The sequence below is a fragment of the Ovis aries genome, chromosome 3 (assembly GCF_016772045.2).
Source record: "Ovis aries strain OAR_USU_Benz2616 breed Rambouillet chromosome 3, ARS-UI_Ramb_v3.0, whole genome shotgun sequence".
Lineage (NCBI taxonomy): Eukaryota > Metazoa > Chordata > Mammalia > Artiodactyla > Bovidae > Ovis > Ovis aries.
The window spans coordinates 44,913,037-44,935,741 of record NC_056056.1 but is presented as its reverse complement, the minus strand read 5'-3'; the positions used below and the strand labels follow the sequence as shown (position 1 = coordinate 44,935,741).

General features: G+C 36.7%; 1 protein-coding gene across 10 annotated transcripts in view; it reads right to left on the bottom strand.

Moving 5' to 3' along the window:
* The window catches only part of WDPCP (WD repeat containing planar cell polarity effector), a 727,433-nt gene that overhangs the window by 227,708 nt on the left and 477,020 nt on the right, over positions 1-22,705 (bottom strand). For all 10 annotated transcript variants that reach the window (XM_060412062.1, XM_060412070.1, XM_060412069.1 and 7 more), the window contains one exon: positions 20,990-21,113. In XM_060412062.1, the coding sequence (XP_060268045.1) occupies positions 20,990-21,113 (124 nt within the window). The remainder of the gene's footprint in view (positions 1-20,989; positions 21,114-22,705) is intronic.

The following is a 22,705-nucleotide window of genomic DNA, read 5'->3' as shown; positions in this document are numbered from 1 at the left end:
TGATTATACCTGAATGCTCCAGTGATTTCCCATACTTTCTTCAACTTAAGTCTGAATTTTGTAATAAGAAATTAATGATCTCAGCCATAGTCAGAAGGTCTTGTTTTAGCTGACTGTATAGAGCTTCTCCATCTTGGCTGCAAAGAATATAATCTATGTGATTTCAGTATTGACCATTTGGTGATGTCTATGTATAGAGTCATCTTGTGATGTTGGAAAAGGATGTTTGCTATGACCGGTGTGTTCTACTGACAGAACTCTGTTAGCCTTTGCCTTGTACTCTAAGTCCTGTTACTCCAGGTATCTCTCAGCTTCCAACTTTTGCATTCCAATCCCCTATGATGAAAAGGACATCTTTTGTTGTTGTTCTAGAAGGTCTTCTAGGTCTTTATAGAAACAATCAACTTTGGCTTCTTCAGCATCAGTGGTTGGTGCATAGACTTGGAATACTGTGATATTGAATGGTTTACCTTGCAAATGAACCAAGATCACTCTATTGTTTTGGATGTTACATCCAAGTACTGTATTTTGACTCTTTTTTTCTTGTTCCTTTTTTTTTTTTTTTTAAACTGAGGGCTACTCCATTTCTTCTAAGGGGTTCTTGCCCACAGTAGATATTAATACTCATCTGAATTAAGGTCTCCCATTTCTGTTCATTTTAGTTCATTGATTCCTAAAATGTTGGTATTCACTCCTGCCACCTCCTGTTTGACCACATCCAATTTACCCTGATTCTTGGAACTAACATTACAGCATTGTACTTTACTTCCACCACCAAACACATTCGCAACTGAGCATCATTTCCACTTTGGCCCAGCTGCTTCATTCTTTTTGGACCTAGAGGTAACTGCCCTCTGCTCTTCCCCAGTAGCATACTGGACATCTATCGACCTTGGGGGCTCATCTTTGGTGTTATATTGTTTTGCCCCTTCATTCTGTTCATGGGGTTCTCATGGCAAGAATATTGCAGTAGGTTGCCATTTCCTCCCCTAGTGTACCACATTTTGTCAGAACTCTTCATTATGATCCATTTGTCTTAGGTCACCCTGCACAGCATGGCTCATAGCTTCACTGAGTTATGCAAACCTCTTCACCACAACAAGGCTGTGATCCATGAAGGGGTATCAACATAATATGACAAGACACAGCTAACATCATTCTCAAAGGTGAAAAGCTGAAAATATTTCCTCTAATATCAGGAGGAAGACAGGATGTCCACTTTTACTTCTTTTCTAATTTGGATTCCACTTTTATTAAATATAGTTTTGGAAGTCCTAACCATGCAATCGAAGAAGAAAGAAAAGGAATCCAAATTGGAAAAGAAGTAAAAGTATCAATGTCTGCAGATGACATACTGCACATAGAAGATCCTAAAGACACTACCAGAAACCTAATACTAGAGCTTATCAATGAATTCAGTAAAGTTTCAGGAAACATATTTAATACACAGAAACCTGTTACATTTCTATACATTAACAATGAAAGCTCTGAAAGAGAAATTTAAGACAATCCCAATTGCCCATGCTACAAAAAAGAATAAAATACCAAGGAATAAACCTACCTAAGGAGACAAAAGAACTGTACCCCAAAACTGTAAGATGCTGATTAAAAAAATTGCTGATGACACAAACAGATGGTGAGATATACTGTGTTCTTGGATTGGAAGAAGCAATATTGTCAAAATGACTATACTGTCCAAGGCAATCTACAGATTCAATGAAATCCGTATCAAATGACCAATGGAATTTTTCACAGAACTAGAATTTTAAAATTTAAATTTGTGTGAAACACAAAAGACTTCAAAGAGCCAAGCAATCCTGAGAAAGAAAAAGAGAGCTAGAGGTAACAGGCTCCCTGACATCAGACTATACCACAAAGTTACAGTACTCAAAACAGTATAGTATGGGCACAAAAACAGAAATACAGATCAACAGAATAGGACAGACAGTGCAAAAATAAATTCACAGACCTGTGGTCAATTAATATACAACAAAGAAAGCGAGATTATACAATGAGAAAAGACAGTCTCTTCAATAAGTGGTGCTGAGAAAAATGGACAGCTACAGGTAAAGAATGAAATTAGAACATTCTCTAACACCATGCACAAAAATAATGTAAAAATGGATCAAAGACTTAAAGGAAAGACCACACACAATAAAACTGTTAGCAGAAAACATAGGCAAAACACTCTTTGATATAAACCTCAGCAATATCTTTTTGGATCCAACTCTTAAGAGTAGTGAAAATAAAAACAAAAACAAATGGGGGTACTTCCTTCTTGGTCCAGTGGTTAGGATTTCACTGCCAATGCCGGGGATGCAGGTTCAATTCCAGGTCAGGGAGCTAAGTTCCCCACATACCTCATGGCAGAAAAGAAAAAAAAAACATAAACAGCAAAAAAACTATGTTAACAAAAGCATTTGCACAGCAAAGGGAACCATAAACAAAACAAAAAAACAACACAGAATGGGAGAAAACATTTGCAACATACAGATAGTTCATGCACCTAAATATCAAAAAAGCAAACAACCTAATCAAAAAACGATCAAAAAGGGCTTCTCTGGTGGCTCAGTGGTAAAGAATCTGCCTGTCTCAATGCAGGAGACACGGGTTTGATCCCTGATCTGGGAAGATCCCACATGCCAAGGAGTAACTAAGCCCGTGTGCCACAACTATGGAGACTGTGCTCTAGAGCCCGGGAGCTACAACTGCTGAAGCCCACGCATCCTAGATCTTGTGCTCTCCATCAAGAAAGGCCACCGAAGTGAGAAGCCTGTGCACTGCAGCTAGAGAGTAGCCTGAGAGGCAGCACAGCCAACAATAAATAAAAGCATATACTAAAAGTTGTTTTTAAATGGGCAGAAGATCTTAATAGATAATTCTCCAAAGAAGACATATAGATGGGCAAAAAGCACATGAAAAGATGCTCAACACCACTACTTATTACATAAATGAAATTAAAAACTGCAATGAAGTATCACTTCTCATCAGTCAGCATGGTCAGCATCAGAAAGTCTACAAATGGTAAATGCTGCAGAGGATGTCAAGAAACGGGAACCCTCCTACACTGTGGATGGGAATGCAAATTGGTACAACCAACATGGAGAGTCAGTATGGAGCACTGTATGGATGTTCCTTTAAAAAAGTAAATACAGAATTACTATATGATCCAGCAATTCCACTCCTAGGCATACATCCAGAGAAAACCATAATTTAAACAGGTATCAATGCCCAAGCATCCAAAGGCCAATGTTCACTGCAACACTGTTTACAATAGCTAAGAGGTCAAAGTGAAAGTCACCCAGTCATGTCAGACTCTTTGTTACGACATGGACTATACAGTCCATGGAATTCTCCAGGCCAGAATACCAGAGCAGGTAGCTTTTCCCAAATATCATATGACATCACTTTTATGTGGAGTTAAAAAAAATTATACAAATGAACTTATCTAGTAAACAGAAACAGACTCACATAATTAGAAAATAAACTTAGAAAACAAGAAAATAAAGCTCTCCAAAAGAGAAATGTGGAGGGCAGGAGGGCTAAAGTAGCAGTTTAGGATTAACATGTATATATACTACTACTCATCTCACACACTAGCAAAGTAATGCTCAAAATTCTTCAACCCAGGCTTCAACAGTACGTGAACTGTGAACTTCCAGATGTTCAAGCTGGATTTAGAAAAGGCAAAGGAACCAGAGATCAAATTGCCAACATCCGTTGGATCATCAAAAAACCAAGAGAATACCAGAAAAACATCTACTTCTGCTTTACTGATTATGCCAAAGCTTTTGACTGTGTTGATCACAACAAACTGGGAAATTCTTAGAGATGAGAATACCAGACCATCTTACCTGCCTCCTGAGAAATCTGTATGCAGGTCAAGAACCAGACATGACTAGTTCCAAATTGGGAAAGGAGCAGGAAAAGGCTGTATATTGTCACCCTGCTTATTTAACTTACATGCAGAGTACATCATGCGAAATGACAGGCTGGATGAAGCACAAGCTGGAATCAAGATAGCTGGGAGAAGTATCAATGAACTCAGATATGCAGATGACACCACCCGTATGGGAGAAAGCGACGAAGAACTAAAAAGTCTCTTGATGAAAGTGAAAGAGGAGAGTGAAAAAGTTGGCTTAAAGCTCTACATTCAAAAAACAAAGATCATGGCGTCCGATCCCATCACTTCATGGGAAATAGATGGGGAAACAATGGAAACAGTGACAGACTTTATTTTTTTGAGTTCCAAAATCACTGCAGATGGTGATTGCAGCCATGAAATTAAAAGATGCTTACTCCTTGGAAGAAAAGTTATGACCAACCTAGAGAGCATATTCAAAAGCAGAGACATTACTTTGCTGACTAAGGTCCGTCTAGTCAAGGCTATGGTTTTTCCAGTGGTCATGTATGGATGTGAGAGTTGGACTGTGAAGAAAGTTCAGCACGGAAGAACTGATGCTTTTGAACTATGGTGTTGGAGAAAACTCTTGAGAGTCCCTTGGACTGCAAAGAGATCCAACCAGTCCATCCTAAAGGAAATCAGTCCTGAAAACTCATTAGAAGGACTGATGCTGAAGCTGAAACTCCAATACTTTGACTACCTGATGCAGAGAACTGACTCTTTGGAAAAGACCCTGATGCTGGGGAAGACTGAAGGCAGGAGGAGAAGGGGACGACAGAGGATAGGATGGTTGGATGATATCACCAACTCGATGGACATGAGTTAGAGCAAACTCTGGGAGTTGGTGGTGGACAGAGAGGCCTGGTGTACTTCAGGCCATGGGGTTGCAAAGAGTTCAGACATGACTGTGATACTGAACTGATACTACTACGTATAAAATAATTAACTGGGATCTACTCTACAGCACAGGGGATTCTGCTCAATATTCTGCATGGGTAAAGAATCTGAAAAAGAGTAGATATATGTATAAATCAATCGCTTTGTGCTACACCTGAAACTAACACAACACTGTAAACCAATATACACTAAAAATTAAATTTTAAAAAGTCTGCAAATAATAAATGATGGAGAGGGTTTGAACAAGGAAGGCTACAACACTGTTGGTGGTAATCTAAGCTGGTACAGCCACTGTTAGAACAGTAGGGCAGGTTCCTCAAAAAACTAAAATAGAGCTACTATATGATCCTATAATCCCACTCCTGGGCATATGCTCAGACAAAACTCTGACTAAAAAATACATGCGCCCCAATGTTCACGGTGGGACTTTTTATAACAGCCAAGACATGGAAACCTAAATGTCCATTGTTAGAGTAATGGTTAAAGTAGATGAGGTATATATACACAATGGAATATTATTCAGTTAATAAAGAATGAGTTAGTGCCATTTGCAGCAACATGGATGAACCTTGAGATTATCATACTAGGTGAAGTCATACAAAGAAAGACAAATAACATGTGCTATCACTTAAATGTGGAATCTAAAATAGATTCAAATGAACTTTATACAACAGAAACCGACTCACATAGAAAACAAACTTATGGTTACCAGAGGGGAAAGGAGGCAGGAGAGAAATAAATTAGGAGTTTGGGATTAGTAGATATAAACTTCTATATATGAAATAGATAAATACCAAGGTCCTATTGTATAGCACAGGGAATTATATTCAATATATTGTAATGAACTATAATGGAAAAGAACATGATAAAGAATATACATATATGTATATATATTGTTGTTTAGTCCCTAAGTTGTATCTGACTCTTTTGCAACCCCATGGACTGTAAGCCCACCAGGCTCCTCTGTCCATGGGATTTCCCAGGCAAGAATACTGGAGTAGGTTGCCACTTCCTTCTCCAGGGATCTTCTCAATTCAGAGATCAAACCTGCGTCTCCACATTGGGAGGCAGATTCTTTACCACTGAGCCACTACGGAGGCCCCATGTACATAAGTACGTTATCTATCCTGAATCAATTTGTTTTACACCAGAAAAAAACACAACATTGTAAATCAACTACATGCCAATTAAAAAAAAAAAAAAACACAATTCCAGGGTCACTTCATTAAAGTTGTAGACTCTCTCAGATCACATTCAGAAAACAGACTAGATCCCAGCCATTCTTTTCCAAAAGGCCAAAATTGGGAATTCATGGGGTAAAGAATTCACTCCCGTTAACACCGTGTATTTCCCTTTTGCACATTCTCCTTCTGTAATAGCTGTAACTGAACCACCCCTCATCAGTTTCAGGTAGGTGTTGGTCTAAGGTTTACATGGTGAGCAGATGAGTGCTACTTTGCATCTTCTTTAGGAGTCTAAGCCTCCTATAAAGTATGTTGAAATAGGCACAGCTCTGCTCCATGTAGGCCCTGAATTAGACTCCTGCTTTTTGTAAAGATTGATACTTTTGAACTGTGGTGTTGGAGAAGACTCTTGAGAGTCCCTTGGACAACAAGGAGATCCAACCAGTCCCTCCGAAAGGAGATCACTCCTGGGTGTTCAGTGGAAGGACTGATGTTGAAGCTGAAACTTCAATACTTTGGCCACCTGATGCGAAGAGCTGACACATTTGAAAAGACTGATGCTGGGAAAGATTGAGGGTAGAAGGAGAAAGGGACAACAGAGGATGAGATGGTGGATGGCATCACCGACTCAATCAACATGAATCTGGGTAAACTCCGGGAGTTGGTGATGGACAGGGAGGCCTGGCGTGCTGCAGTCCATGGGGCTGCAAAGAGTTGGACATGACTGAACAACTGAACTGATGCAAGGCTTTGGAAGTCTGGCAATTCCCAGGCACTAATGAGGCAGAATAAAGCAATTTACAAGCTTCTGTTACACTCCTTTTACCTTCAAAAATTCAAATAGCTGTTTTGTATACTTTAGACATTTCCTTCCTTCCCTGTTTTCTAGCCCAAAATTTGGTTATACAATAAAATACTGTTTTGAAATAAAATATGCTGAATATCTTTATCTATTTAGGTTAAAGAGATGTTGGAGCAATGTTATATATTTAACACTTTCCTGTGCTTCCTATTTCTTATCTTAAAGATGAAAACAATATAATCTCTTCCAACGTATTTTATGTTGAAATTTTGTGATATTTTATGTTGAAATTATAAGTTAACATGGCAATAAATGTGCTTTGGATTAATATGCCATTTTTTCAATGTTAGTGAATACTTTTTAAAAATATCAAAACTTGACAGTAGACCACATGCAAATTGAGCAGATGTTTAATCTGTCATGAGATGAATAAATCTAGGAATCATATAAAGTTGTACTCAAAAATACAGCTGCTGTAAGTTTGAACACCATGCAATGCTCTGGTTTAATCTGATTTACTAGAAAAGAGTAGAGGAGACTGGAAGCAGTGTCTGCTACAGCAGAAAGCACATAACCTCTGCTAAGTTCTGAATTTTTTTTTAATGTTTTTTATGTTTTGTGTCCTAAGCAAATTTCTGTTAAAAACCTAATTCCCAACATGAGGTATCAGGACCATTAGGTGGGCCCTTGGGATGGTGTTAGGTCATGAGAGTAGAGCCCTCATGAGTGGAATTCATGCCCTCATAAAAGAGGCCTAGAGAGATCCTTCATCTCTTCAAACCTGTGAGGACACAGGGGGTGCTGGCTGTGAACCAGGAAGAAGGTCCTCACCAGAACAGGACCATGCTAGTGCCTCGACCTTAGACTTCCAGAACGATGAAAAATAAACTTCTGTTGTTTATAAGCCACGCAATCTGCGATATTTGTTATAATACTGTTTAAAAGTATCAGCACTAACACTGAAAATGGCTTATTAATCTGAAGCAACAAACTGGAAAATTCTGAAAGAGATGGGAATACCAGATCACCTGACCTGCCTCTTGAGACATCTGTATGCAGGTCAGGAAGCAACAGTTCGAACTGGACATGGGAAAACAGACTGGTTCAAAATTGGGAAAGCAGTATATCAAGGCTGTATACTGTCACCCTGCTTATTTAACTTACATGCCGAGTACATCATGAAAAACACTGGGCAGGATAAAGCACAGCTGGAATCAAGATTGCTGGGAGAAACATCAATAACCTCAGATATGCAGATGACACCACCCTTATGGCAGAAAGCTAAGAAGAACTAAAGAGCCTCTTGATGAAAGTGATAGAGGAGAGTGAAAAAGCTGGCTTAAAACTCAACATGCAGAAAATGAAGATCATGGCTTCAGGTCCCATCACCTCATGGCAAATAGATGGGGAAACAGTGAGAGACTTTATATTGTGGGGCTCCAAAATCACTGCAGATGGTGTCTGCAGCCACAAAATTAAGACACTTGCTCCTTGAAAGAAAAGTTATGACCAACATAGACAGCATTTTAAAAAGCAGAGACATTACTTTGCCAACAAAGGTCCATCTAGTCAAAGCTATGGTTTTTCCAGCAGTCATGTATAGATGTGAGAGTTGGACTATAAAGAAAGCTGAGCACCGAAGAATTGATGCTTTTGAGCTGTGGTATTGGAGAAGACTCTTGAGAGTCCCTTAGACTGCAAGGAGATCTAACCAGTCGATCCTAAAGGAAACCAGTCCTGAATACTCATTAAAAAGACTGATGCTGAAGCTGAAACTCCAGTACTTTGGCCACCTGATGTGAAGAACTGACTCATTTGAAAAAACCCTGATGCTGGGAAAGACTGAAGGCAGGAGTAGAAGGGGACAACAGAGGACGAGACAGTTGGATGGCATCACCAACTTGATGGACATGAGTTTGATCAAACTCTGGGAGTTGGTAATGGACAGGGAAGTCTGGCATGCTGCAGTCCATGGGGTCACAAAGAGTCAGACATGACTGAGTGACTGAGTTGAACTGAACTGAGACTTTGAGGTAAGATGGACTCAAGTTACAATCCTGGTCTGCCACATATATATAATTATTGAACAAGTTAGTCAATCTCCCTGAATATCCTCATCTATAAAACAAGAATAATACATGCTTACATATTATGATGTGAAGATTAAATATGATCATGTATAAAGTCCTTAGCTTTAACCAGCACAGATTAAATAGTAATCTTTCACAAAATACAAATAGCTTTTATATATATACACACATATCTATATATGAAAATGTATGCTTATAACCATTAGTAGAAAAAAAAAAGATCAATATTAAAGCAGGCTGGGGAGATAGCGTATATTGGAAACGTCCAGATTTTCCCCTCAAGTTTGCATCAAATTTCATCGCTCTAAACAAAAAAGTTTATTACCTAAAATTTTTAAATAAGAATGAATTTAATACAACCAAAATTAAAGCAGCAAGGTGCCAAATTTCATCTATTTGTCATCACTTTAAGATATTATTTCAACTGTGGTTATGATGACTAATTTGACAAAATGGTGACAGGAACATTTGACAAAAATATATCAAGAATCTTATAAATGTGAATAACTTCTGACTAGGAAATTTCACCTATAGGAATTCACTCTCAGGAAATAATCAGATAAATGCACAAAAATGTGTGTGTGTGTGCACGTCTGTGTGTGTGCATGAATACACTCGTGAAGATACGTGAATATGGTGTCTATTACAGCACTGCTCAAAGTAGCAAACATTTGGAAATAGTCCATGTTCATGAATAAGAGGATGGCTGGTGGTATGTCTTTATAATGCATGATGTGAATCTATTTTTACTGACATGAAGAAGGCAATGATACTATACTATGAAAGAAATCATCTATTACTTCTACAATCAGGAAGTTACTTTTATTTAGGCCAAAATGTAGCATAATGTTCTAAACTGCAATGACAGTATGCAGTCCTATGGATCAGGAAGAGCGGAATTCTTGGGAGAGCTTTAGGTTTAAACAACATTTATTTATAAAATCTATGAAATAAAAGACAAATACATATCTTCTCACCACAATAACCACATGTGATCAGAGTGTTCAAGAAAGAGTTCACCAAAGTAATGTCTTTTTTTTCAGTTTATTTCAACACTTCTGAGGCACATATGTTACCTTTTTGAGGGAAGCTAACATTTGTTACATCCCTAAAATTTAGATAGATGCTCCTTAGTTCTCCAGGTACTGACAAAAGTCAAGCACCTCTTTATATAAAATTTTATGAGATAGTTAATAAGAATCAGAACCTATATAGCAAGCTGAATATTTTATTATTTGACCATGGTTATCAGGGAAATGGAAAGTGAGGAGAATTTAAAGAGTTGGAACCAAATGGTACTTATCCTGCTACTCTAGAATATGACAGACAGGTGCCAATACTTACTATAAGTAGAAATAAGGTGATAACATCTGTTCAGAGTTTTTTGAGTTCTAATAAGTCTAAAATGCAATAAAAGAGTAAAGAATTATTAATGTTATGTTTATACTTTATCAAACACACAAGAAGCATTTCACATAAAAATAAACGTATTCTGAAACCTATTTATTGCTGCTGCTAAACTGCTTCAGTCATGTCCGACTCTGTGTGACACCACAGACGGCAGCCCACCAGGCTCCGCTGTCCCTGGGATTCTTCAGGCAGGAACACTGGAGTGGGTTGTCATTTCCTTCTCCAATGCAGGAAAGTGAAAAGTGAAAGTGAAGTCACTCAGTCATGTCTGACTCTTCGCGACCCCATGGACTGCAGCCTACCAGGCGCCTCCGTCCATGGGATTTTCCAGGCAAGAGCACTGGAGTGGGTTGCCATTGCCTTCTCCACTTATTTATTGAGGTCCATTTATTATATTCTATCATGGTCTTTCCTTGAGCTATGAGATCCACAGATATATACAATCTGCCTAATAAATTATGGATTGTATCTTCTCTGCATGTCTCTTTTCCAGACCTCAACAGGTTAGAATATCTAACAAAGCAGAATTTCTCCTAGGCTTTATAAAGTACTCAGTAGCCAAGAATAATCCCTCTCTTAATAGCTACAATTTGCATATCATGTATGTCCTTCACTGTCAGAGAAAACATCTCTGATTTTTGCATTGTTGATAACAGGTGTCTTCACACCACAGCATTAAAATAGCTATAATTGTGTTACATGGTCTATTACATATCCATAGTCATCCTGAGTACACACCAGTTGTGGCTAGGTGCTACACTCAAATGTGCCCAGAGGCCATGTACTTAATACAGTTAATGTGAATACATCCTAGTGTTTTTTAATCACTTTCATCCACCAAAGAGAGTTAAGACTTCATGACAAGAAGCAGAAGGAAGCCATCAGTTGGGGCAAGTCTGGAGTTTTAAGGTCAACAACTGTCTTGTTTAGAAGTGTCAAACCTGCAGACACAGTTTCCTCACTTATAAATGTGGCCTTTTGCCCAGGCCCAGAAAATCATTCATTGAAGAGTAACAGAGAAGAACATGGAGAGTTAATATCCAAGAGAAAATATGAATAAATAGTTCTGAACAAACAACTCAACTAGAATTTAGGCAGAAAATGAATTTTGTACATCACAAATGAAAACAGTAATGACTGGGGTGAAAAAAGTCTTAGGATTCATCTATTCAATATAATGCCTAATAAGCAAACTCACTATTCTTAACTCCACCTCTATAAAGAATCTAGTATATTTCTTTCAGACTAGACAACAGAGAGTTCTTAAGGCCATTACAGTAATTCAAGTGGAAAAGAATGGTTATTATCGTAGCTTTTTACATAATCATGATTTTCCTTATAATAATGCAAGTTTTACCCATTTTTATTTTCAGACATAATATCTGAGAGAGAATGTGAGCAATGTAAGTAAACTTTAAGGACTTATTTCACTGGTATAGTTACATAGATATAGGGAAGCCATGCTGTAAAGGAAAGCCATACTGCCAAATGTCACACAGTTTGGATGCTTTGGGCCATTCCCTGAGTAACTATGAACTGAACTGAACTGATTACAGTTACAGACCTTTGTTTAGGAAAAGGATCAAAGAGCAAAAGGGATTAGCTCTAAAAGGGGAACCTTGAGGAAGAAGAACCAAGTCTGTAGAAACAGACTTCATGAATCTGTTCATGAAATGGCCTTCAAGTTATTTGTACCAATCCTGAAACAACTTTGTTCGGTTTACTCCTTTACTGATTAGCATCACAACGTTTTTCAAACTGTCATTATGGTAGAACTTTCCTCACCTCTTGGCAAGAATCTCAAGTTCCCCTATACCCACAGTTTTCATTTCCAAACAGCCCTAACTGGGCCCACATGAAAATAAGCTCCTTCATCTGTAAAAAGGCACACTTATCTAGGGGCTTTGAGTTAAAGGTCTTACTTAAGGTTTTGTCCTTGTTCCCTTCTGTTGTTCTTTGATCCTATTCCTAAAAAGGAATCTGCTTACATGTAAGAGTCACTTTCTAGAGTCAATTTTTAAATAATTACCATATCAAGGAAAATATAAGTCTCTTAGAAGGTCATCATAGTGAATCCAGGGTTTCTTTTTTAATTTTATGTGCAACAATGTAAATAAATATGCATTTTAAAAAAACAACTAAAAGAAACACAATGAAGAAAAAGTGTAAGTACAGTGTAGACCCTCATTTGTTAAAAACACCTTGGGACTGGCTTACTAGTGGGAAAAGTGTTAATTACTAATTTAATTTCATTAATGGTTATAGAGCTATTTAGACATTCTATTTTTCAGTCAGCTTTATTTTTATTTTTTAAAGAAATTTCATCTAATTTTTCAAGTTTTTTTGTAATGAAGTTATTCTTAGTATTCCCTTTAATTTTAAAAAATTTCTAACATGTCTAACATTATATCCCTTTTACATCCCTGGTATTGTTCACTATTTTCTATTTTACCAATCATGTCAAAGAACAAATGCTTCGCTTTATTAATTCACTTCTTCTATAATTTGTCGATACGTTAATTTCTGAACATATTTTTTTCCTTCTACTTTTTTTAGGCTTATTTTACCACTATGTTCTTAAATTACATGGTGCTTTTTAAAAAACTGAAGTATAACTGATCTACTGTCGTGGTGATTTGATATCTCAGTACATTATAAAAGGAACACTGCAATAAGCCTAGTTACTAGTTTTTTAAACTGTGTTTATGAAAAAAGTATACTCTCCAGTTGTATACAGTACTGTTATCAGTTCAGTTCAGTCGCTTAGTCATGTCCAACTCTTTGCGAACCAATGAATCGCAGCACACCAGGCCTCCCTGTTTATCACCAACTCCTGGAGTTTACCCAAATTCATGTCCATCATGTAGGTGATGCCATCCAGCCATCTCATCCTCTGTCCTCCCCTTCTCCTCCTGCCTCCAATCCCTCCCAGCATCAGGGTCTTTTCCAGTGAGTCAACTCTTTGGATTAAGTGGCCAAAGTACTGGAGTTTCAGCTTCAGCATCAGGTGTTCCAATGAACACCCAGGACTGATCTCCTTTAGGATTGATTGGTTGGATCCCCTTGCAGTCTAAGGGACTCTCAAGAGTCTTCTCCAACACCACAGTTCAAAAGCATCAATTCTTCGGCGCTCAGCTTTCTTCACAGTCCAACTCTCACATTCATACATAACCACTGGAAAAACCATAGCCTTGACTAGACGGACCTTAGTCGGCAAAGTAATATCTCTGCTTTTGAATATGCTATCTAGGTTGGTCATAACGTTCCATCCAAGGAGTAATCGTCTTTTAATTTCATGGCTGCAATCACCATCTGCAGTGATTTTGGAGCCCGCAAAAATAAAGTCTGACACTGTTTCCCCATCTATTTCCCATGAAGTGATGGGACCAAATGCCATGATCATAGTTTTCTGAATGTTGACCTTTAAGACAACTTTTTCACTTTCTTCTTTCACTTTCATCAAGAGGCTTTTTAGTTCCTCTTCACTTTCTGCCATAAGGGTGGTATTATCTGCATATCTGGGGTTATTGATATTTCTCCTGGAAATCTTGATTCCAGCTTGTGCTTCCTCCAGGCCAGCGTTTCTCATGATGTACTCTGCATATAAGTTAAATAAGCAGGGTGACAATATACAGCCTTGACGTACCCCTTTTTCAATTTGGAACCAGTCTCTTGCTCCATGTCCAGTTTGAACTGTTGCTTCCCGACCTGCATATATCAAGGGAACATTTCATGCAAAGATGGGCTCGATAAAGGACAGAAATGGTCTGGACCTAATGGAAGCAGAAGATATTAAGAGGTGGCAAGAATACATGGAAGAACTGTACAAAAAAGATCTTCATGACCCAGATAATCATGATGGTGTGATCACTCATCTAAAGCCAGACATCCTGGAATGTGAAGTCAAGTGGACCTTAGAAAGCATCACTATGAACAAAGCTAGTGGAGGTGATGGAATTCCAGTTGAGCTATTTCAAATCCTGAAAGATGATGCTGTGAAAGTGCTGCACTCAATATACCAGCACATTTGGAAAACTCAGCAGTGGCCACAGGACTGGAAAAGGTCAGTTTTCATTCCAATCCCAAAGAAAGGCAATCCCAAAGAATGCTCAAACTACCGCACAATAGCACTCATTTCACACGCTAGTAAAGTAATGCTCAAAATTCTCCAAGCCAGGCTTCAACAGTACGTGAACCATGAACTTCCAGATGTTCAAGCTGGTTTTAGAAAAGGCAGAGGAACCAGAGATCAAATTGCCAACATCAGCTGGATCATCGAAAAAGCAAGAGAGTTCCCGAAAAAACATCTATTTCTGCTTTATTGACTATGCCAAAGCCTTTGACTGTGTGGATCACAATAAACTATGGAAAATTCTGAGAGAGATGGGAATATCAGACCACCTGACCTGCCTCTTGAGAAATCTATATGCAGGTCAGCAAGCAACAGTACTGTATACATGTCCATTAAATCAATAATCTCTTTCCTTAATGTTACTTTGTTCACTTAATCTATCAATTATGACACCAAAGGAATTAAATTTTTTAACTTTCAAAAGCTGATATGTCAATTTTTATTTTATGTTTAATTGTACACATTTAGAACTGTTATATCAATTGATTTTTCTACTGATACCGGTCTCTAGTAATCTCTACTATTGATTTTGCTTTAGAGACTATTTATATAACATTACTAGCTCTCTTTTGACCTAGTATAATTCTTTACCCATTCTCTAGCTTTTAAACTTCCTATGTTTTAGGTGTTTCTTGTAAAAACTTAGAAAAAACTGTTTCAACAATCTCTGCAAATGAAAATTTTAATCTACTTACATTGACAATGATTATTGATTCTTAAAATTCATTTCTACTATTACTGTGCTTCTTGTTTTCATCTTTTTTTTATAGTTTTCTCCTTTTCATGATGCACCCTCCCCCAATTCTTGCCTTCTTTGGGATTAAATTATTTTTTCCCTTAGCCAACATTTTTACTCTACTTGTATGAAAATTATACACTCTATTCTGTTCTTTCAGTGAGCACCCCAGAAATTTTACCATGAGTCTTTTACTTATAAAATCTGGTATTAATAAGTATCTCTGCTGCTGCTGCTGCTAGGTCACTTCAGTAGTGTCTGAATCTGTGTGACCCCATAGATGGCAGCCCATCAGGCTCCCTCATCCCTGGGATTCTCCAGGCAAGAATACTGGAGTGGGTTGCCATTTCCTTCTCCAATGCATGAAAGTGAAAAGTGAAAGTGAAGTCACTCAGTCCTGTCTGATTCTTAGTGACCCCATGGACTGCAGCCCACCAGGCTCCTCCATCCATGGGATTTTGCAGGCAAGAGTACTGGAGTGGGGTGCCATTGCCTTATCTACCTTCACTTTAAAAGTCAGGAACCAATTAAAATAAATAAATTTATATTTTTTTAAGAAAAAGTCAGGAACCTTAGAATTCTTTAACTTTTTCTCTTCTCTTCTGATTTATATGTTATCATTGTCTAGGATTTTATCTTAATTTTAATCACTTGAATTAGACATCAGTGTTTATGTTTTACATGATCAATTTTTGTTTAGGCTCCCACAGGTTTAACCATTCCTTCCTGCATCTCATACCTTCCTTCTTTTTAGATCTCTTAAGGAAGATGCTGCCCTTCAAGGGTCCTAAATTGATGTGGGAATCCCTGATCCAATTTCCCATTCTGCTTGAGCCCTAGGTTTTGTCTCCAATCCTCTGAGTACTCTGCCTTTATAAACCAAGCACCTCACTGCAGGTGCCAGCAAACGCCCTCAAAACAAACTGTGACTTTGCTTATTCTTATGGAATCAAGCATTCAAGCATCCTTGTCATTTCAACCTATGAGTGTTTCCCTAAGTTTCCTGCCAGCTCAACCATGCTTCAAACAAATATTTTAAATATTTTATCCATTAAATAGGTGGTCTGACTAGTAAGTTTTTCTCTGTATATCATTCTTATTCTCTAAATATTCTTAGGTAACTGTTTTAGTATTTATGTTCTTTGACTTGATTGCATAGAATTGTTTTATTTACTGAGTGTGCTTTATTAGTAAAAAGTAAATTTTAAAAAGCCATTTAAAAATCAAATTGGTTAACAGTTTCTTTTTGTCTAACATATATACTTTTCATAAGCCAAGAGTCATTTCTAAGAGATTATTTTCCCCCTGAATTCTAAGTATAAATATTGACTCTAAGATAATACACATTATCCTCCAATATTATACAAATTTTCAAACATCCAGGAAAGTTGACATAATATATATATTTTACCACTTAGATTCTATCATCATTTTACAATACTGTTTTATGATATATGTATTAATTTCCCTTTCTATGTGTCAACTCATCTCACTTTTTCTCTTGCAATGCCAAGGAAAATGCAGACATCAGTACATTTCCCCACAAATATTTTATAAACATGATATTTTTATTTATAGGCAATAAAGCTCCTTCTCCCAAGATTTTGGTTACTATTTAATAGGCATTAAAAAAAAAAAAAAACCTCTAATGTGCCACAATCAATAATACCATTTGAAAGCTTCCCTGGTGGTTCAGTACTAAGGAATCTGCCTGTTAGTGCAGAAGACACAGGTTTGATCTCTGATCCAGGAAGATCCCACATGCTGTGAAGCAACTAAACCCATGCCCCACAATTACTGAGCCCATGCTCTAGAGCCTGAGAACTGCAACTACTGAGCCATATGCAGTAGCTACGGAAGCCCATGTGCCCTAGAGGCTGTGCTCCACAACAAGAGAAGTCACTGCAATGAGAAGCCCGTGCACCGCAGCTAGAGAGTAGCCCCTGCTCGCCACAACTAGAGAAAAGTCTGTGCACAGCAACAAAGACCTAGCACAGCCAACAATAAATAAATAAATAAACAAAATTATTAAAAAACAGTAACACCATTTGAGTCAGAAAATGATACTCTCACAGTTAAGCAAGTAAAATGAATTATATTTCCATGTTAGTAAAATAAGCTTCATAAGTGGCACATTCATTTGAAATATTTGCCCTTTTATTTCATCATTATCTAGGAATTTCTCTTATAGTTCCTATTTGTTTATAGTGAAAAGCTCTTACTTGCTAATACTTCCTTATTCAACAGTTATGGAAGAGTATTCAGTTTCATGGAAGCAGAGAAATGAAATCACCTTTCAAACTTAATTTAGGCAAACTTACATCTTCCTTCTATGATATTGTGATTTATAGTAATATGAAATATATATTAGATCTTTGTTCTGTTTGTGACAAAGGAGCTTCCTAGAACTTCCTAAGTGATACAGAGCCAAAAAGATGAAAAGAAAGTTTTGTTACTCATAACAATCCCCTTTCAACCATAACTGAATTTAGATTGATGAGTTGACTTTCTAAAAGCCTCTAGAGATAGGGGCTGAAGTGAGGGAAATAATCACATGATTAGCAGAACTTCAGCCTCACTCTTGACCTTTTGCGGAAAAGGGAAGAAAGGGGAGCTAGAGGTTGAATTAATCACCAGTGGCCAATTATTTCACCAATCATGCCTATGTAATACAGCCTCCATAAATACTCAAAAGGAGGAGATTCAGAGAGCTTCTGGATTGAAAGTGTGGAGGAGCTGGGAAAGTGGTACACTTGGAGGGCATGGAAGCTTCGAGTCCTTTCCCACATTATTTGCCCTATGCATCTCTCTCTTTGGCTTTTATTTGTATCATTTGAAATACTGCCAATAGTAAGCAAGCTCTATTTTCCTGGGTTCTGTGAGCCACTCTAGTATAGTACTGAACATGTGGAGGGGATGGTACGAACATACAATTTGTAGACAAGTCAGTCAGAAATTGCAGGTAACCTGGGAATCTGTTCCTTGTGAATGGCATATGAAGTAGGGATAATCTTACAAGACTGAGCTCTTAATAATGTGGGATCTGAGTTAACTCTGGTTAGTATCAAAATTGAACTGAACTGTAGAGCTGGTGTCAGAGAATTGCTAGGTGTGGAGGAAAACCCCCACATATTTGGTGTCAGAGTATTTGGAGTGTGAGAGTCAAGGATAACACACTGAATTTTTTAAGTCACATTCTATAGGTCAGTTCTTCCAGCTTAATGATTTTATGAATTGAGCTGTACAATCTCTTTTATTTTTATTTTTTTCAATCTCTTTTAAAATTTTATTGTAACAATCACCTTATTTAGCTACCATATCAAGATGGTACTTCTACTGATTTCTATCTTTAATGTTAGGAGCAATGATTTACACTGATAAGGAGCATTTCTTTAATGAACACTGACCACTTTGAACACATACAAAAAGCTATCAGTAAAGGACATGAGAAATAAGTTTTGAAATTTAGATTCATTTGGATTTGAAGGAAGGCTGTCAAAATAAGTTTCATATTTGCTCAAGACAAAAAAGGTCAAGAAACAAAAAGCTGTCTCTGGACTTCTACTACTATCAAGATAAAAACAAAATTGTAAACCAAAACATGTGTTTTAAAAGCCCACACAGTATACGCATATATCAGCACAAACTCATACAATGACCTCATTATATACTTTTTGATCAAATAATATTTTATTCTTTTTTTAATCTGGACTTGAGCAATCTGAGTCCTCAGCTTAACCAGCGAATAATCTTAGATATATCCCTACTCTGCATGGTGCTTCTTTTCTTCATCTTTACTTTAAGATGATCTTCACTGTTAGGACTTATTCTGTTATCTAATAACTTTTTTTTAAGAGTATTAAAATACTGGCTAGCAAAGTACAGAAAAAAGTGAAAAAGTGATGTAATTCTAGTACTTCACAAATACAAAATGGTACTTGGCCTTTTTCTCTTCACTTACACAGGAGAACTTCTCGTTGGCAGATTAAACAAAAGGATGGTTCTAACTTAAGCTATCTCATTCAATTTCTTCTAAACTTATGTTTCTTTCTTCTAATGCCATGTATAGCCTATTGTCAAAAGAACTACCAAACATTCCTTATAATTGAAACAATAGAAAGCATACAAAAAAGGAAACATGAAAAACCTAGTATATTCTTAAGAGACAATGTTCAATTTCGGACGTAATCACACAGAAAAGCTACAGTCTAATAATAATGATAGTAATAGTCACCTCATCAAAATACATCCAAATAATAATTAGAATACTATGTCTGAGAAAAATCAATGAAAAAATTGCACATTAGTAGAACGTGTGAATATTAGTAGGATATGAGTATTCTAAAGCCAGCAGCATTATAAAAGGTGATACTTATGCACAACCAAATCACTACATAAAATCAGACAAGCTGGAGACAGTGAGGCCACCAAGAATCTGCCACCAGAATGTCAGCTTCATTACTGTTAATCTTTTTATGCTCTTCAGGCAAGAGGTGAATTAATTAATTTTCCCCAGAAACAAGGAAAGTAGAATAATAGAGCAAAGAATAAAGCCCTAAGTCCAAATAAATGTGATGTCAGTTTCAGTATCTTTGTCATGAAGATATATATGTTTATAGATAGAACACTGCTTCATTTAGGGTGAAGGGTCTCTTGGAATATACCAAAGTCATTCAGATAAAAAGGCAACATTCAATTGTAGGTCATAACATATATAATATATTAACATTTCTAGCTTCTAAAAAGACTGTTTTCCAAAGTTTCATTGTTCAGCAGAGATCAAAGTGCCACTTTATAAATAGTTTACTCATTTGTCAATTGATAAACTCAGAAATTTCCTGAGTTAAAAAGAACTGTAACAGTTAAGAGTACACTAGAAGTAAAATTGAAACCCAGTTTGACTGGATATAGTAACTGAAAATTCTATTACTTTCTATGATAAAATATATCATATATTAAAGTATACAAAATGTATACTTTCAGCTGAAAGAATAATACTTTTTAATGGACCTTGATATATATTGCACTCACTTTAAGAAAAGGAATATTACTAACACCTTGGAGGCTCCCATGGGCTTATTCTCTCATATGTCTCTTAACCCACTTCACAATATCCTAAATTTTGTTCTAAACGCTTCCCTGTTTTTACTTCTAGCATTGATATATTTAGGTGTATCCCTAAAGTAACTGGCTAGTTATTTATCTCCATCCATCCATTCATCTTCCACTCATTTTTTTCATTTTATATATAGAGAATATGCTCTATATTCTTCTCCTTCAACTTCTACAGTATCTGTCTCAGAGTAATTTCTTGACATTACCTACTTTTTCATATAATCCTTAAGACTAAAGGAATTAAAGGAATTTAAAGGCGAGAAAATGAGACTCAGTGAAGCTAGCAACTTGCTACATTATATAGGAAAACAATGGACAAATCTCTCTATAGTAATTCTGAAAGTAAAGCAAACCAGCGGACTGTCTTACAACTTTTTAGCACATTTATTTTAGCTGCAATTGAACATTTCTCTGATAAGAGTACAATTTATATTTTTAAAACAACTTTACAAAGCTGGTAATTTTTGCTTTCATATTAAAGGTACAATTTTATTCAAGTGTACTGATGATGTAAAAGACCTCAATGATACTCCAGTATAGTCCTTAATAGGAAAACAAGAACAAATTAACAAAAGAATATCAAGAGCTTATTTATTTTTCTCTTAAGGGACAGACTATTAGAAAAGAGACAGACATATTTCAGAATATTCTAATTAAAGAAGATGGTTCCTTAAATAGGTAATTAGTCTGACACTAATTAATCCGAAGTTATCATTTACCTGAGCAAGTGGTGGAAGAATCTCCTTGCATATTTGCTGATCTGGTCTCTGTATTCTAATATAGTCGTATCCAGGAGTGGTCTTGTTGGAGCATAGAAGGTTCCAAGGCTTGCCTCAAGCTGTGCTGTGGAATTCAAACATAGCAGCACTAAAACAAGTGAAACTCCTTCAATTACAACAGAATACTCATGTTTGCAGTCAGTCAGGTTTTGCAAACTTGGATGAAATGTGAGCCTGTTGCAGGAAAAGATGAAATTAAAATATGACAGCCGGTACAAAAACAAACCTGTGTATAAACTTTCACTTGAAGCAAAGCTGACAATGACTCTGAGCAACAAAAAGCTGTCACAACTGAAGAAATCCATAATGAATCAACCTCTCACCACAAATGGATAATTAAAACAGTGACTCATCGGAGTAACACAGTTTGAAACTAGTATTTCCAGTAAAATCAACTCAGTGTACACAACATTTACTCTCTTTAGCTGAAAGGAGAAAACTAGTCTTACTACATTAGGCATTGAAGTCAGTCTTAGAAATATCTTTAAAAATAAGGCAAATAGAAAAGACTTATTGGAGTAATAATATTTCTTTGTTACAACTTAAAGATCAAAAATCCCCCTCCATTTACTAAATACTGTCCTAAACAACACAATACCCTTGGTTTTGTCCAAGGGTGAAAGCTAACATCCCTGGGAGGGATCCCATGCTAATCTACTCTGGTCAACTGACTTCCTGATAGGAAAGAAGGACCGGAGAGCAGGTTTGATAAGCCAAAGGGCTAGTGATTGGGAGAAAAGGGCACTCTTTGTCTAATCTACACTTTTGCCAAGACATGCCAGTGGGGTTGTGTTACCTCCAAGAAATAACTGGGAAATATATAATTGCCATAATGGTGAGAGTTGTATGAGAATACAGCTCACAGTAGGATTCCACTGATATTTTTTTTTTTGCACTACTAGCACTAGGTTGAATAAACAATTCCTTATTTAGCAGAACTCTTTTAGGTATATTTGGGTTTGAAAGTATTAAATACCTCATCAGAGTAATTGCTATGGACTTTGCTAAGCTGCTAGTAATTTCTTTTTTTAATCTCAGATCTAGACAGTAAAGTAAGATGAACTTTGGGGGTATTTTCTTTCAAAGCAGCAGTCAATTTAGATTAAAATTGAATACAGCAATGCCATTGTGAAAACAAGCCAGATTCTCTTGCCATTGCTTGTTTTCTTGACAGCATGTTTCGTACATCTGAAATGTTTGAGCCTACATGGAATACTTGTAGCTCCCAGCACAGTTACAGATTCATTAGATAGCCCAGCTTGATGTTTGAGGCAGAAATGAAGATCTTGAAGATAACCACAGTGCCAGCTACAAATAAAAGAGCTCACTGGGCTCCATTAATAAAAGGAAACAAATTACCATGTCAAATTTGTTAGATTCAGATAGAATAAATCTCAACAGAGAAGAATTGTGAATGTTTTAGAAAAGTGTTTTGCAATTACTTGGGGGAAAATGCATACACCTACTTAAAATGTACATATTCTGATAACCTAGCATCATGAAAGCATTTTATTTTAATAGCCTAGTGTATCATACAAATTTTTTATTTCCCTATCCACCCAATATGGTTCCTTGATAATATCTTTTATTAAGGCAGGAACCTGATAATACCCATTTGTGAATTCCCTAATAATCTTACTTACTGCACAGGAATCA